Raw genomic sequence first — 13,737 nt, forward strand, 5'->3', positions numbered from 1 at the left:
GGAAACATTCTCGAGAAAAGCGTCTCTTTGGATCTTCAGGGTCAGTGACCACAGCCTGGACACAGAAACTGGATGCAGTCAGACCTGGCTGTTCAGAGAGAAACTGCCAGCAAGGCGAAGTAAAGACAGAGATGCGCTTTCTGCAGAACTGCGAGAAGCACACACAGATTATAGAAACACTCTTCCCTAAAATATCAAATTTCAGCTCAGAGTTCCCACAACTGCCAGATTTAGAACAGCTACATACAGTATCCTACTAGGGGAAGAAACTCAATAAAGCTGTAGCCCAGTGTCTGATCTACTGTCACAGCCTGAGGAACAGAGACTGAGTCTGTCTCTCAATAATAATAATAATAATAATAATAATAATAATAATAATAATAATAATAATAATACAGTGTGTGATCTCCTGTCCCAGCCTGAGGAGTAGACAGTCCGTCTCTCAACTAGTGCTATGTGTATAACTTTTTTCGGTCTTAACTTATTAAGGCTACATGACATGACAAACTTATGAATAGTAGTTATATACACAACTTAACTTATAATAAGCAACACAAGTACTTCTATGTACAATCTTAGAGCACAAATATTTTTAACTACCCTAAATGAGCCAAATCATTATTGCGAAATGATAGAAAAGAGGTCACAGTAGAAAATTTGCATAGGGATAAGAAGAGGCGGGGCAACTGAGAAAATGACATGTTAATAACCCAATCGACATCGTTTCTGCTTTAGGTTTTCCGCCCGAAACAGGAGCTGCCTCACTTTGGGCAAAGTGACGTAAAACTCATGCGACTCGAGGCGCGTCTGTCGTCTGTGTGTTTCTTGCAGGAGGAAGATGGCGGCGCGCGGCGGGCTGAAACGTGGTTCGGATGATATTGACGAATATGACCCGAAACCGGCCAAACATCTTCGGACTCTGCATGATAGGATGACTGAAAAGCGGTTAGTGGTAATCCTGGAAGGAGCGACTCTGGAAACAGTTAAGGTACTGTCGTCTTTTAAAAAACCACTATGATACCTATATAAAACACGTACACCCTTTTGTAGGTTTTCGGAGTTCTGTGTGTATTTTATTTTTTTTGTAATTACATCTTTTTTTCTAAATGTATAGGACAAGTTGTATACTATTAATGGTCCAATATTTCGATAATGTAGTGCTCTGTATGTCAGTTTTGAAGCGTGCTTGTCTGTTACAATACTTTAGAGCACAATGCTTTTGGACTGTATCATATTTAAAACTGTCCTAAATAATAAATACCGTGTCATGCTGACTTTACATCGAATAGTACTGTAGTGTTATGGAACGTATTGTGTTATACTGTGTTGTGGACTGGCGTATTTAATTATGTTGTTATGCATTTTATTGTTTCATATTACATTAGGCTAAGAAACTGTCTTTTCACTGAGCGCCTCACTGTATTTTGCTGGCCTGGACTGTATTGTGTACAGTGTTGTGGTGTTATACAGTCTGTTTGTGTGATACTGGACTGTATTGTACTGGCCTGCATTGTGGTTGACTGTATTGTGCACAGTGTTATGGTGTTATACAGTCTGTTTGTGTGATACTGGACTGTATTGTACTGGCCTGCAGTGTGGTTGACTGTATTGTGTGCAGTGTTATGGTGTTATACAGTCTGTTTGTGTGATACTGGACTGTATTGTACTGGCCTGCAGTGTGGTTGACTGTATTGTGTGCAGTGTTATGGTGTTATACAGTCTGTTTGTGTGTTACTGGACTGTATTGTACTGGCCTGCAGTGTGGTTGACTGTATTGTGTGCAGTGTTATGGTGTTATACAGTCTGTGTGATAGTATTATACTGGCCTGTGTGGTTCTATGCTGCATGGTCCCCAGTGCTCTCTTGATGGGCTCCCAGTCACCGCGGCCCTGGTCTGGAGAAGCGACATTTGAAAGTGCTGGTGTTTTTCTGCTCAGATGTAGCCCTTTTCTATCCACTCTCACTGCTGCCTCCTTGAGGCCCACAATCGCTGTCATTCCTGGAATACGTTCCCTGAGGTCCATGAAGAGCCGCCGGCCTGTGCCGGACCCCAGCGGGTCGGGGCCGACGCTGGGCACAGCCCTCTCTTGCCTTTTCCCCCCCACTCGCCAGGCACTCTGCCCTGCTGCGTGTGCAAACTCCACCGCTCGGTGTCTCCTCACAGGTGGGGAAGACGTTCGAGCTGCTGAACTGCGACAAACACAAGAGCATGATCATCAAGAGCGGAAGGGAACCGGGACGGGTGAGGCCAGACATCACGCACCAGGTACTGCACCCACTCTTGTCATCTAATAATAATACACTGACGGGAAGCCAGTGCTGGGACTCCAGGACAGGAGTAATGCGATCACTTGCACTGGCCCTGGGCGGGATTCTGGCTGCTGAATTCTGGATATACTGGAGTTTGTTCCATGTGGATTTAGATACCCCAGCCAGTAGAGCATTACAGTAATCAACCACGCTGACACAGCCCAGTCACAGGGCTCTAGACTCTTCTAGTCCCTGTGGACACACTGACACAGCCCAGTCACAGGGCTCTAGACTCTTCCAGTCCCTGTGGACACACTGACAGCCCAGTCACAGGGCTCTAGACTCTTCTAGTCCCTGTGGACACTGACACAGCCCAGTCACAGGGCTCTAGACTCTTCTAGTCCCTGTGGACACACTGACACAGCCCAGTCACAGGGCTCTAGACTCTTCTAGTCCCTGTGGACACTGACACAGCCCAGTCACAGGGCTCTAGACTCTTCTAGTCCCTGTGGACACACTGACAGCCCAGTCACAGGGCTCTAGACTCTTCTAGTCCCTGTGGACACTGACACAGCCCAGTCACAGGGCTCTAGACTCTTCTAGTCCCTGTGGACACTGACACAGCCCAGTCACAGGGCTCTAGACTCTTCTAGTCCCTGTGGACACACTGACAGCCCAGTCACAGGGCTCTGGACTCTTCTAGTCCCTGTGGACACGCTGACACAGCCCAGTCACAGGGCTCTAGACTCTTCTAGTCCCTGTGGACACACTGACACAGCCCAGTCACAGGGCTCTGGACTCTTCTAGTCCCTGTGGACACACTGACACAGCTCTCTCTCTGTCCCCGGCAGTCTCTATTGATGTTGATGGACAGTCCTCTGAATCGAGCAGGCCTCCTCCAGGTTTTTGTCCACACGGAGAAGAATGCCCTGATCGAGATCAACCCCCAGACCCGCATCCCTCGCACCTTTGACCGCTTCTGCGGGCTCATGGGTAAGTCCCCTCCCCCGCCCTCTCTCGTCCTCCCCGTCCGCGTCCCCGGCCGCTCACCCCGCCTGCCCTCCTCCCTCGCAGTCCAGCTGCTGCACAAGCTCAGCGTCCGGGCGGCCGACGGCCCCCAGAAGCTCCTGCGGCTCATCAGGAACCCCGTGTCCGACCACCTGCCGCCCGGCTGCCCCCGGATTGGCACCTCCTTCTCCGCCCAGGGGACGGCCCTGTCCCCCCGCGCCCTCGTCCCGGCCGAGGGCCCCGCGGCGTTGGTCATCGGCGCCTTCGCACACGGAGCGGTGAGTGAGGGGGGGTGGGGTGGACGTCTGGGGTCGCTTAGGAAGCACCAGGGCTGGGAGTCAACGTGTTCCTCCACCGGCGGGCTAATGGGATTCTGGGGAAACTGGCCCTGGTGTGAGCGCGTGTCTAGCGTCCTGCCCAGGGTGTAGCCTGCCTTGCGCCCTTTGCTCCCCCAGGATAGGCTCCGGCTCCCCCAGGACCCTGAATTCGGACAGAGTTGAGTACAAAATGGATGGGTGTCACCCAGAGAGTCTGAGATTCTTCCATCTTGGATCAGGAGCGCTTCTGTTTCAGGCGTTCTGCGGAGAGGGTTTAGGCGGGGGGCGATTATCCTGTTGACGGCGATCGGCGGCGGCGGCGATGGGGCGTTGATCGCCGTCTTCCCTCCCCTTGTCTTCCAGATCAATGTCGATTACACGGAGAAGACCGTTTCGATCAGCAACTACCCGCTGTCCGCTGCTCTCACCTGCGCCAAGATCTGCACCGCCTTCGAGGAGGTGTGGGGTGTGGTCTGACCTGCGACCTCCTCTTGGACGGGATTGGACTGGAGAGGACGGCTTCGACCAGTCAGCTGCCAGGACTGGTGCCGTAGGGTTATTTTTCCTCACAGCCTAGTTTGAGGGACGCCGAGCTGTCTCATGGGACACTGTGGGAATACAGCGAGGAGGTACTGGCCCAGTCCCTTTTCACTGTCCCTCACTCGCTGTGCTCTGTCAGCTCTGAGAGTGACCTGTTTGACACGGAGAGATGTTGGCAGCCAATCAGCATTCTTTGCGTCGGTATTCTGCCCGGTAACTATAATCCCCTCACCCTCATCCTCATTCTGATTGGACTGTTTGACAGTCCCCATGACCTTCAGGTTTTTATCCGTCTTCCAGCAATATCGGTTGATTGTTTACCCCATTCTCTTTTCAAAATAATTTGACCAGTGTACAAACCTGTGTTTTGTAGTACATGAAATGCTGTTTTCTTACAATAAATCTGTATTCTGTATCTGAGGAGTCTGTGTGTTTTGAAAGGGCTGTCATGGAGCATATAGTATTTTAAATATTTGAATTTTGGGGAGGCAGGAACGATCATAGCAGATTCCCTTGCTTTTAAGCTGAAGTGTTTTTTTTTTTAGGGTGTTCACTTAGCTGCCGAGAACTAATGCATTCAGAGAATGGGAGCTTTCAAACTTATATTCATATCCATGTCATTGCAACAGAAGAGCAGTTAAAAATGAGAAGAAGCCATCTGGCCCATTTGGTAGTCAGTAGCAAAGTGGATTTCATCCACTTGTTTCCTGAAAGACGCCGGGGGATCATCTTGAACAACACGGCTGGGCAGCTTGCTCCACTCTCCCACAGCCCTTTGTGTAGAGTAGGGCCTCCTGTCCTGCTCGGAAGATCTCCTCCAGAAGTCTCTTGCAAGAAGCCAGAGGATCAGCTTTAACAACATGGCTGGGGAGCTCGTTCCACTCTCCCACACCTCTCGGTGTCGAGACACCTCCTGTCCTCGGTTCTGACTCCAGTTTGCTGTCATTGCCACTTCTGTCCCCTGGTTCGTGTTAAACTGTTTTTTCTGAAGTCCAGGGCGATGACTGTGCCTTTGAGGGTTTTGAAAATGTGTATCAGGCCCACTTGTACTCTGCCCTGTTTATACCTCCTTGTGGGAAGTATTTTGCCATTTTTAATTTTGTGATGCACTTATTTAGTGGGGATGGCATGTTGCAGCCCTGGTTCAATTCCTGTGATGGACTGGCACGTGAGATCAGTCTTTTTTCCTTTTTTTTTTATTGGACATCAACCAATACAAAGGAGAAAAGAACAACAATGATTGTTTTTTTTGTCTTACGTTTCAAGTTTTTAATGGGGTTTAAGTGATAGTGATGGAGTTTAAGCCTCCTTACAAGCATTAAAGAAGGGAGCTCCACAGCTGAAACGTGTTTTTCTTCTCTCTTCAGCAGGGAATAAACCTTCACATGCTCCTTGGGAGTACCATTAGACCATTATGCTTTGTGGACATCATATCGACCCAGTATTACAAACAGGTTAATTATAAAAAAAACGTTTTTTCCGTTTCTTGCAATGTGAAACTACATCAAACGACCCGGAAGAACAAGTCGGTGGCGGCGGGGGCGGGGGAAGCCAGCCCGCTCGCACGAAGTCAGTTCTACGTTACGAGAAATTCAACCGATTAGCCCAAACTCTTGGTTTACTATTATGGCCACTAGATGGCCAGATAAAGACATAAAACAACTGTGACGTCAGGAAGAAAATAAAGATATGCGCACAGCACGCTAACACTCTCATTCCAATGTGATCCCATGCAGCATTTGTTTCTCTCATGAGCTCCCCGTTGGTTTCGGAATAAATAAATTCGAATCGTAGTTTATTCTCTGTTAGCTATTAAGCTGAAAGTCGCTTTAAATGCGGTCAAAGCACAGATGCCGCTTCTATGGAACGCTTGCGGCAGTGAAGAGGTTAACGTGCGACGTATCTGCACAAGCGCGTGGGAGGTGACCAGAACTCTGGTTTCAACAAGGTCCGCCTGCAGGGAATATAGTTCGGGCACGGCGAAGCCGGAGAGCAGTTATTCTGTATCTGAATTAAAGAGAAGATGTCTGGAAGAGGCAAGGGCGGAAAGGGACTCGGGAAAGGAGGCGCTAAGCGTCACCGCAAGGTTCTCCGCGACAACATCCAGGGAATCACCAAGCCCGCCATCCGCCGCCTGGCTCGCCGTGGGGGAGTGAAGCGGATCTCCGGGCTGATCTACGAGGAGACCCGCGGGGTGCTGAAGGTGTTCCTGGAGAACGTCATCCGCGACGCCGTCACCTACACCGAGCACGCCAAGAGGAAGACCGTCACCGCCATGGACGTGGTGTACGCGCTGAAGCGCCAGGGCCGCACCCTGTACGGCTTCGGCGGCTAAACAGGAGCGGAGCTTCACTGCCGGACCGGACCCCGACGTATAAACCCAAAGGCTCTTTTAAGAGCCACCCAATCTTTCGTTTCAAGGAGTGATCGATTCCCGTTGTGTGTACCTGTTATGTACTGAGCCGTGTGATTTGGGAATTGTATTAGGAATTAAAAAGGTTGCATTTTTACGTATTTATGTAAGATACCCGCAGAAATAAGCTCCGACTCAATTTTGCAGGATTGGTATTTTCGTGCGTTCATACAAGAAAGGCATTTTATTTTGAATCATGTTGTATCTCCCTGTCTTTACAGACCGCTTCCTCGTCGCTCGCTGTATACGTGTCTATTAACTAGTTCATTCGGAGGAAATGCATGGTAGGTTTTCACCATTTTCACAGAGCAAAGAGTTCCGATTAAGACATTTGCGCAATTTTATTATCCAAAATCTCCGGCGCCAAATTGTAAATGGAAAATGCAGTGGGAGAAGACGGGGGTGGTTATGGGTTAAATTGCATCTAACAATACAGCAAGAGTTAATTTCGTGTTGTCGATGTAAGTAAAACCTTTGATTTTTAGAAATGACGATAGAGATCGAGATAGATGCATTCATTACACGTAGATATACATATTTCTGCTTCCCTGATTGCCACGAGGTCTTTGTTCTCAAAACTGGTTGGAACCGGCTGGGACCGGCTTGACTACGGTACAAACGCCAAGATTCAGCGGAGCTTCTCATTGGCCCAGACGGGCAGCCAATAGAAGCTGAAAACTCGCAAAAGAGCCAGAATAACCAATGAGAGCAGCTCTGCTTTGCCAGTGATTTATTTGCATACCACTAGTATAAAAGCGTCTGTCAAAGAAGGGGGAAGCACATTAAAGCAAACTAGAGAGGAGACATGCCTGAACCTGCGAAATCCGCTCCCAAGAAGGGCTCTAAGAAAGCCGTGACCAAGACGGCCGCCAAGGGCGGCAAGAAGCGCAGAAAGACCAGGAAGGAGAGCTACGCCATCTACGTGTACAAGGTGCTGAAGCAGGTGCACCCGGACACCGGCATCTCGTCGAAGGCCATGGGCATCATGAACTCGTTCGTCAGCGACATCTTCGAGCGCATCGCCGGCGAGGCCTCCCGCCTGGCGCACTACAACAAGCGCTCCACCATCACCTCCCGGGAGATCCAGACCGCCGTGCGCCTGCTGCTGCCCGGAGAGCTGGCCAAGCACGCCGTGTCCGAGGGCACCAAGGCCGTCACCAAGTACACCAGCTCCAAGTAAACCCGGCCCGCCCGTCCCGGATCAGCGAACCCAAAGGCTCTTTTAAGAGCCACCCACAGAGTCGAGAAGGAGCAGATACTATGATCATTATGACTAAAGATCTTTATTATTATACTGTAAATCTTTTTTTAATCATGGATGTGCTGAGGCATTTTAAATGGTGTACAACTTGGAAGTTAAAATGTGGTTTTCTACTGAGAGTTAAATATTACTATAAAGAACGCACGAAAATTCACGTGTTCTGTGAAGAAGAAAAAAAGCAACCTAAATGAGGTTTTATGTGTCTGATTTTAGTTTGTTACTGCTTATTTATTGTATATATAAATATTTAAATATCTGCAGCATCCCAGCATATCTGTAAGATGAGGTAAGTGATAGTATATAAGATCTGTCTGTAAGGCTACAGCTGAACCAGGACGGGGCTCAGGGAGCAGAGACCACGGCTGTCCAGTAGGGGGAGAAGGAGAGAAATAATCGTTTTTATTCGTAAACAAAGCAGAGGTTATTGACCTGTCCTGCAGCTGTACTTGCATGCCTGTGCTTAATGGTTAGGTAGTTAAGAGTTGTAGTCAGCAGCCTTATCACCCTGGCAACCCCACTGAAGCCCAGCAGGTGTGAGCCTGGTCAGTACCTGGATGGGAGACAGCTGGGAAATACTAAGGCTGTTGCTGGAAGAGGTGTTAGTGGGACCAGTAAGGGGACTCACACTGTGGTCTATGTGGTTCCTAATACCCCATTATAGGTCCTGACTCTCTGTTGTCATTAAAAATCCCAGGGTGTTTCTTGAAAAGAGTAGCGGTGTTCCCCTGGCGTCCTGGCCAAATTTCCCCCTGGCCTTTACCCATCATGGCCTCCTAATAATCCTCTGAACTGGCTTCATCACTCTGCTCTCCTCCTCAAAATTAATCTGTAGCAAGAGTGAAGAATTAATGAGAATACCCCCCCCCCCCCACACACACACATGGCGGAACTGACAATTAACTAAATACAAGAACTCCGGGTGTTTCTACACTGTGTGGATAATTCAGTATTAGTGTAGGTCTTCTATTTGACGAATATTATCAAGATAGGTTTCAAAATAAAGCGTCTAAAACTGCTGCCTTGCAGGTCTTGATTTTAATTCCGACTAGAAGAATCCTTCTGTATGGAGTCTGCATGTCTCCAGCCTAGAGCCCTGTTCCTGTTGAATTGGTATTAGCCCTACCGTGAGCCCCAGAGACAAACTTCTTAATTTAAATGTCTGGGGAATGGACGGGCGTTCACACCAGCCAGATGAAAGAAAATAAAGCTAAGCATTTTGAAAAATTTTTTTCTGCCCGTCTTGTACGAACAGTAATATCACGGGCTTTCTGCTAACTGTCTCCTCCCGAGAAGCTGGGACGATGCTGAAGGATCTGGAGGAACTGCAATCCGAAGTAACAGGTTTAGAAAGAGCTTCAGGAATGTTGGTATTGACGGTAGAGAGTCGCCGTCTTTACTAAAGCCCCGTTGAAGAATCGCCATTGAAATAACTGATTTGGAAAATTTGAGATAATCAAAACCATAGAATACGCTTGTACAGCATTTTGTAAAAGCGTATCGCTGGAAAAACTCGAAATACTCCGAATTTCACAGGGATAAAACTGGCTAGTTTGACAAAACTTGTCCGTCTCCTTCTTAGAAACAGCGAGTCCGGGAGTGTGTTAATGACACTGAACATAGAGCAAAATAAATCATCCGTTTTAAATATTTCAGAATTCATTCTTATTGTGTTACATGACCGTCGGTCTCGACTGTATTATTTACACCTTGTTTTTCTCTTTACTGACGTTTTACGTACATTTATTTTAGAAATAGACGACGAAGTGCCGGTTGAACACCGCCTTTCGTGTGCGCTGTTGTTGGACTCTGGGCAATTCTGTCAAAATGATCGTACAGAAAAATCTGTAACTTAACTGCATATTAAAGAGCAGGGGGTTTTCTCCGTACCTCATGTATTTGATAATCGATTCGGTGTATCTGTGAGGATTACGGGGCAGTTTTGTGCGGGGAGAAAACACAAGTGCGAGCGGGCTGTGCGGAGCGGAGCTGCAGCAGCAGCAGCGGTTGAGTCTCCACGGTTCTCATGCGGCCTTGAAGTTCCGCCCTGCGCGCGGAGCCGCAGACAGTCCGACAGCAGACAGAGACGCAGCGATGGCAGAAGAAGTCGCTCCGGCCCCCGCCGCCGCGCCGGCCAAGGCGCCCAAGAAGAAGAGCGCCGCCAAGCCCAAGAAAGCGGGCCCCAGCGTGGGAGAGCTCATCCTGCAGGCCGTGTCCGCCTCCAAGGAGCGGAGCGGCGTGTCCCTGGCCGCCCTGAAGAAGTCCCTGGCGGCCGGCGGCTACGACGTGGAGAAGAACAACTCCCGCGTCAAGCTGGCCATCAAGAGCCTGGTGACCAAGGGCACTCTGGTGCAGACCAAGGGCACCGGCGCCTCGGGCTCCTTCAAGCTCAACAAGAAGCAGGCGGAGACCAAGCCCAAGCCCGTGAAGAAAGCCGCCGCCGCCGCCAAAGCCAAGAAGCCGGCGGCCAAGAAACCCGCAGCGGCTAAGAAGCCAGCGGCCGCCAAGAAGTCGCCCAAGAAGGCGGCGACCAAGAAGCCAGCGGCCGCCAAGAAGTCGCCCAAGAAAGCCGCGAAGCCCGCAGCGGCCAAGAAGGCGACCAAGAGCCCCAAGAAGGCCAAGAAGCCAGCGGCGCCTAAGAAGGCGAAGAGCCCGAAGAAAGCCAAGGCAGCGAAGCCCAAGGTGGCCAAACCCAAGACGGCCAAAGCTAAGAAAGCGGCTCCCAAGAAGAAGTGAGCGATCGACCCTCGAGTTAATTTCCTACAAACCCAAAGGCTCTTCTAAGAGCCACCAGCCCTTCCGAGAGAGAGCGCAGACTTTCCCTTTTCACCGCTTGAAAGCGCCGGTTCGCTCGATAGGGGGGGAGAAATAATTATTTTACACAATGGGGGGGATTGAGTTGTAGTTTTTATTAATGATACTGAAATGCGATGCTGGGTAAAATGTACAAATGTAAATATTCTAAATACTATTGTAGAGAGTGGGTGCGCAGAGGAGGTGTAGAATTAAAAAGGCCTTTTTGTTAAATAAACGTCCAGATCTCCATTGAACAGCGTTGTGACTCCTTGCATCTCCTTTTCATTTAATGAATTTAGTTGAGGCGAAATGTTACATTGTTACATTGCACGGGGGTTTTCATTAGTGTGTGACTTGCAATTCGTGACTGCTAGTCTCGCAGCTATAGCGGACATGTGAAAAGACGTAACGTGACAGATGTGTCACTCTAATAGCGACAATGGTGACTTTTCAATATCGAGCCCTCGCAGGCGGGTGATCCAGATTCTTATGGGAGTTGAGCTTAATTCCACTCAAGGTAGCGTGGTTACTGAGAGTCAGACGGTGGTGAAATTCACTAAAATATACGTTTTTAAGCATGAAAATGACCGTTTAAGCAAAGTGTTTTGCACATTATCTGTTGCAGTTTTGCTAATCGCCTGTTCTGCACATGGCCTGTTGTGTCTCTGTCTTTTCTTATGCAACTGTATTGTTGTTTTTTTACCACTTACCGTCTGAGAGCTAGCTAAATCGCATTTCGCTATTCCATATACCTGTGTATGAGAATAATGCTAATACGGTTGAAACTGAAAAACACATATTTTCTCACTCGGCCTCGGCAGCAGAGCCGCGCTCTGTGTTCAGAGTCCGAATTTCCCTCCTGCCTGTTGATTGGTGGAGACCGAGAGCGCTGCTTGGCAGCACTGATCTCTGATTGGGTGGAGAGCTTGTTCCCGTCCATCCAATCACGTTCAGCCGCGACTCTTCAAAAGCGGGGCGGCAGACAAGTTGTGATCATTGTTAGCAGTTTTCTTCAGACAAGCTTGACAGTACAAGATGAGCGGCAGAGGAAAGACCGGCGGTAAGGCCAGAGCCAAGGCCAAGACTCGCTCTTCCAGGGCCGGACTGCAGTTCCCTGTGGGCCGTGTCCACCGGCTGCTGCGCAAGGGAAACTATGCCGAGCGGGTCGGCGCCGGAGCCCCGGTGTATCTGGCCGCGGTGCTGGAGTACCTGACCGCCGAGATCCTGGAGCTGGCTGGCAACGCCGCCCGGGACAACAAGAAGACCCGCATCATCCCCCGGCACCTGCAGCTGGCCGTCCGCAACGACGAGGAGCTGAACAAGCTGCTGGGCGGCGTGACCATCGCGCAGGGCGGCGTGCTGCCCAACATCCAGGCGGTGCTGCTGCCCAAGAAGACCGAGAAGCCGGCCAAGAGCAAGTAAACAGCCCGGCAGAGACCTCCGACTGACCCCGAACACAAAGGCTCTTTTAAGAGCCACCCACAGCCTCTTGAAAAGAGCGATTTCTGTTGACTTGTGTAACTTCAGCGTTTACACGGTTTTACTAACATATTTCAGTGGTGAAGCAGCGTGGTCCAGAATCTGCTGTATGGAAGAGCGATTTGTTGCGCTCGCAATACAGTTCATAACATTTCTATATTCGCTTCGTTTTTAACCTTTTAATTGCAAACCAAAGAGGTATCTGGATTCCTTATTGTACTTGTAATTGAATTCATACAATTATTATGATATTAGTCTTTCAAGTGGTCTTGTCCCTCAGCACAACGCTCTCTTCCCGAGTCACACTTTTTACACTAGAAATTATATTAGTTAACATTATTATAGTAGTATTATACTATGTCACTATTCTTGTCCTATATTATAGCTAAAACAGTAATCAAAACCTTTGCCACTTTATAGGTAGCGAGGTATAAAAACGCCTGAACTTGCTTTTAGTTGATAAATCAAGGAAAATCGATCTTTCTGTGTCTCTTATTAAACCGAGAGACCTGGAGCCGTTAAACCCGCGAGGAGTGGAGGAGCTGCGCGCTCGGTTTCAAACCGTCCAATCAGAGTTACACCCTCCTCCCCCCTGTGCCCCTTTTAACCAATCAGGACGGGGCTGTCTGCGCATATAAACCCGAGTGCGGGAAGTGATTCTCACTACACTGTTGATTGTGAAGAGCAGCGAGGAAGATGGCGAGAACCAAGCAGACCGCTCGCAAGTCCACCGGCGGCAAGGCGCCCAGGAAGCAGCTGGCCACCAAGGCTGCCCGCAAGAGCGCCCCCGCCACCGGCGGCGTGAAGAAGCCCCACCGCTACAGGCCCGGCACCGTGGCTCTGCGGGAGATCCGCCGCTACCAGAAGTCCACCGAGCTGCTGATCCGCAAGCTGCCCTTCCAGCGCCTGGTGAGAGAGATCGCCCAGGACTTCAAGACCGACCTGCGCTTCCAGAGCTCCGCCGTCATGGCTCTGCAGGAGGCCAGCGAGGCTTACCTGGTGGGGCTCTTCGAGGACACCAACCTGTGCGCCATCCACGCCAAGAGGGTGACCATCATGCCCAAAGACATCCAGCTGGCCCGCCGCATCCGCGGGGAGCGCGCTTAGACACGGACCGCCTGCTGCAGCATCTTTTCCCTTGAACACAAAGGCTCTTTTAAGAGCCACCACAACACTCGAGAGGGTTACATTATTCCATTATAGTCTGTACGAGGCACAATTCTCGTTTGGTTAGCTGATAGGTGAAATCCCGACCGAGAAGCGGTTTTCTGCCCCCTCGTGTAAAAGCCCCCCTGCACGACTACACTGCTGCAGTAAACCAGCGACTTACGTCTCCCCTTTTGCTCTACATCTATTTTTCAGCGTTCATATCCATACTTGAAAGTGTTTAAATGCATGAGACTATTTTAATGATACAAGAACGACTGGCATTCAAACCCCTCCCTTCCACTACAATGCAATGACATGATTTAAGAACGTTTATACAGTTACTTTAGGTGGAACATTTCTTTATAAGCGTTTTAAAAGACGTCCTTAAATAAAACATTTTGGTCTTTTTAACAGCTGGATTGTTTATTCAATGATACAAAACGGGTGGAGAACGAAATATGTACTGCTACAACGATGAATGCTTTTTGTCAGTTGCTCATGACCCTGATACACAGTAGTACACTACA

The 13,737-nt window shown here is 49.4% G+C and overlaps 4 protein-coding genes and 1 pseudogene across 4 annotated transcripts; all 5 read left to right on the forward strand.

Annotated features, from left to right (window-relative positions):
* The first annotated feature begins 794 nt into the window (after positions 1–794).
* emg1 (EMG1 N1-specific pseudouridine methyltransferase) lies at positions 795–4,530 on the forward strand. Its single transcript, XM_088619753.1, has 5 exons — positions 795–988; positions 2,165–2,266; positions 3,102–3,243; positions 3,325–3,536; positions 3,939–4,530. The coding sequence occupies exons 1-5, from the start codon at positions 839–841 to the stop codon at positions 4,050–4,052; spliced, it is 720 nt and encodes a 239-aa protein (XP_088475879.1). The 5' UTR covers positions 795–838; the 3' UTR covers positions 4,053–4,530.
* Positions 4,531–6,780: 2,250 nt separating this feature from the next.
* On the forward strand, positions 6,781–9,436 carry LOC148640633 (histone H2B 1/2-like). The gene has a single exon (XM_088619754.1). The coding sequence runs from the start codon at positions 7,334–7,336 to the stop codon at positions 7,706–7,708; it is 375 nt and encodes a 124-aa protein (XP_088475880.1). The 5' UTR covers positions 6,781–7,333; the 3' UTR covers positions 7,709–9,436.
* Positions 9,437–9,831: 395 nt separating this feature from the next.
* On the forward strand, positions 9,832–10,795 carry LOC148640634 (histone H1 pseudogene; annotated as a pseudogene).
* Positions 10,796–11,438: 643 nt separating this feature from the next.
* LOC148640635 (histone H2A) lies at positions 11,439–12,061 on the forward strand. Its single transcript, XM_088620077.1, has one exon. The coding sequence runs from the start codon at positions 11,618–11,620 to the stop codon at positions 12,002–12,004; it is 387 nt and encodes a 128-aa protein (XP_088476203.1). The 5' UTR covers positions 11,439–11,617; the 3' UTR covers positions 12,005–12,061.
* Positions 12,062–12,740: 679 nt separating this feature from the next.
* On the forward strand, positions 12,741–13,233 carry LOC148640636 (histone H3). The gene has a single exon (XM_088620064.1). It carries the CDS (start codon positions 12,758–12,760, stop codon positions 13,166–13,168), a length of 411 nt encoding a protein of 136 aa, XP_088476190.1. The 5' UTR covers positions 12,741–12,757; the 3' UTR covers positions 13,169–13,233.
* Positions 13,234–13,737: the final 504 nt, after the last annotated feature.

Source organism: Lepisosteus platostomus, chromosome 25, assembly GCF_059453375.1.
Source record: "Lepisosteus platostomus isolate fLepPlt1 chromosome 25, fLepPlt1.hap1, whole genome shotgun sequence".
Classification (NCBI taxonomy): domain Eukaryota; kingdom Metazoa; phylum Chordata; class Actinopteri; order Semionotiformes; family Lepisosteidae; genus Lepisosteus; species Lepisosteus platostomus.

Bases quoted from the DNA above. Each gene is read 5' to 3' on its own strand.
- emg1 (XM_088619753.1), top strand. From the start codon at position 839: ATGGCGGCGCGCGGCGGGCTGAAACGTGGTTCGGATGATATTGACGAA. The intron at 989-2,164 runs GTACTGTCGTCT...GTCTCCTCACAG, and splicing joins CGACTCTGGAAACAGTTAAG to GTGGGGAAGACGTTCGAGCT. The intron at 3,537-3,938 runs GTGAGTGAGGGG...CTTGTCTTCCAG, and splicing joins GCGCCTTCGCACACGGAGCG to ATCAATGTCGATTACACGGA.
- LOC148640633 (XM_088619754.1), top strand. From the start codon at position 7,334: ATGCCTGAACCTGCGAAATCCGCTCCCAAGAAGGGCTCTAAGAAAGCC.
- LOC148640635 (XM_088620077.1), top strand. From the start codon at position 11,618: ATGAGCGGCAGAGGAAAGACCGGCGGTAAGGCCAGAGCCAAGGCCAAG.
- LOC148640636 (XM_088620064.1), top strand. From the start codon at position 12,758: ATGGCGAGAACCAAGCAGACCGCTCGCAAGTCCACCGGCGGCAAGGCG.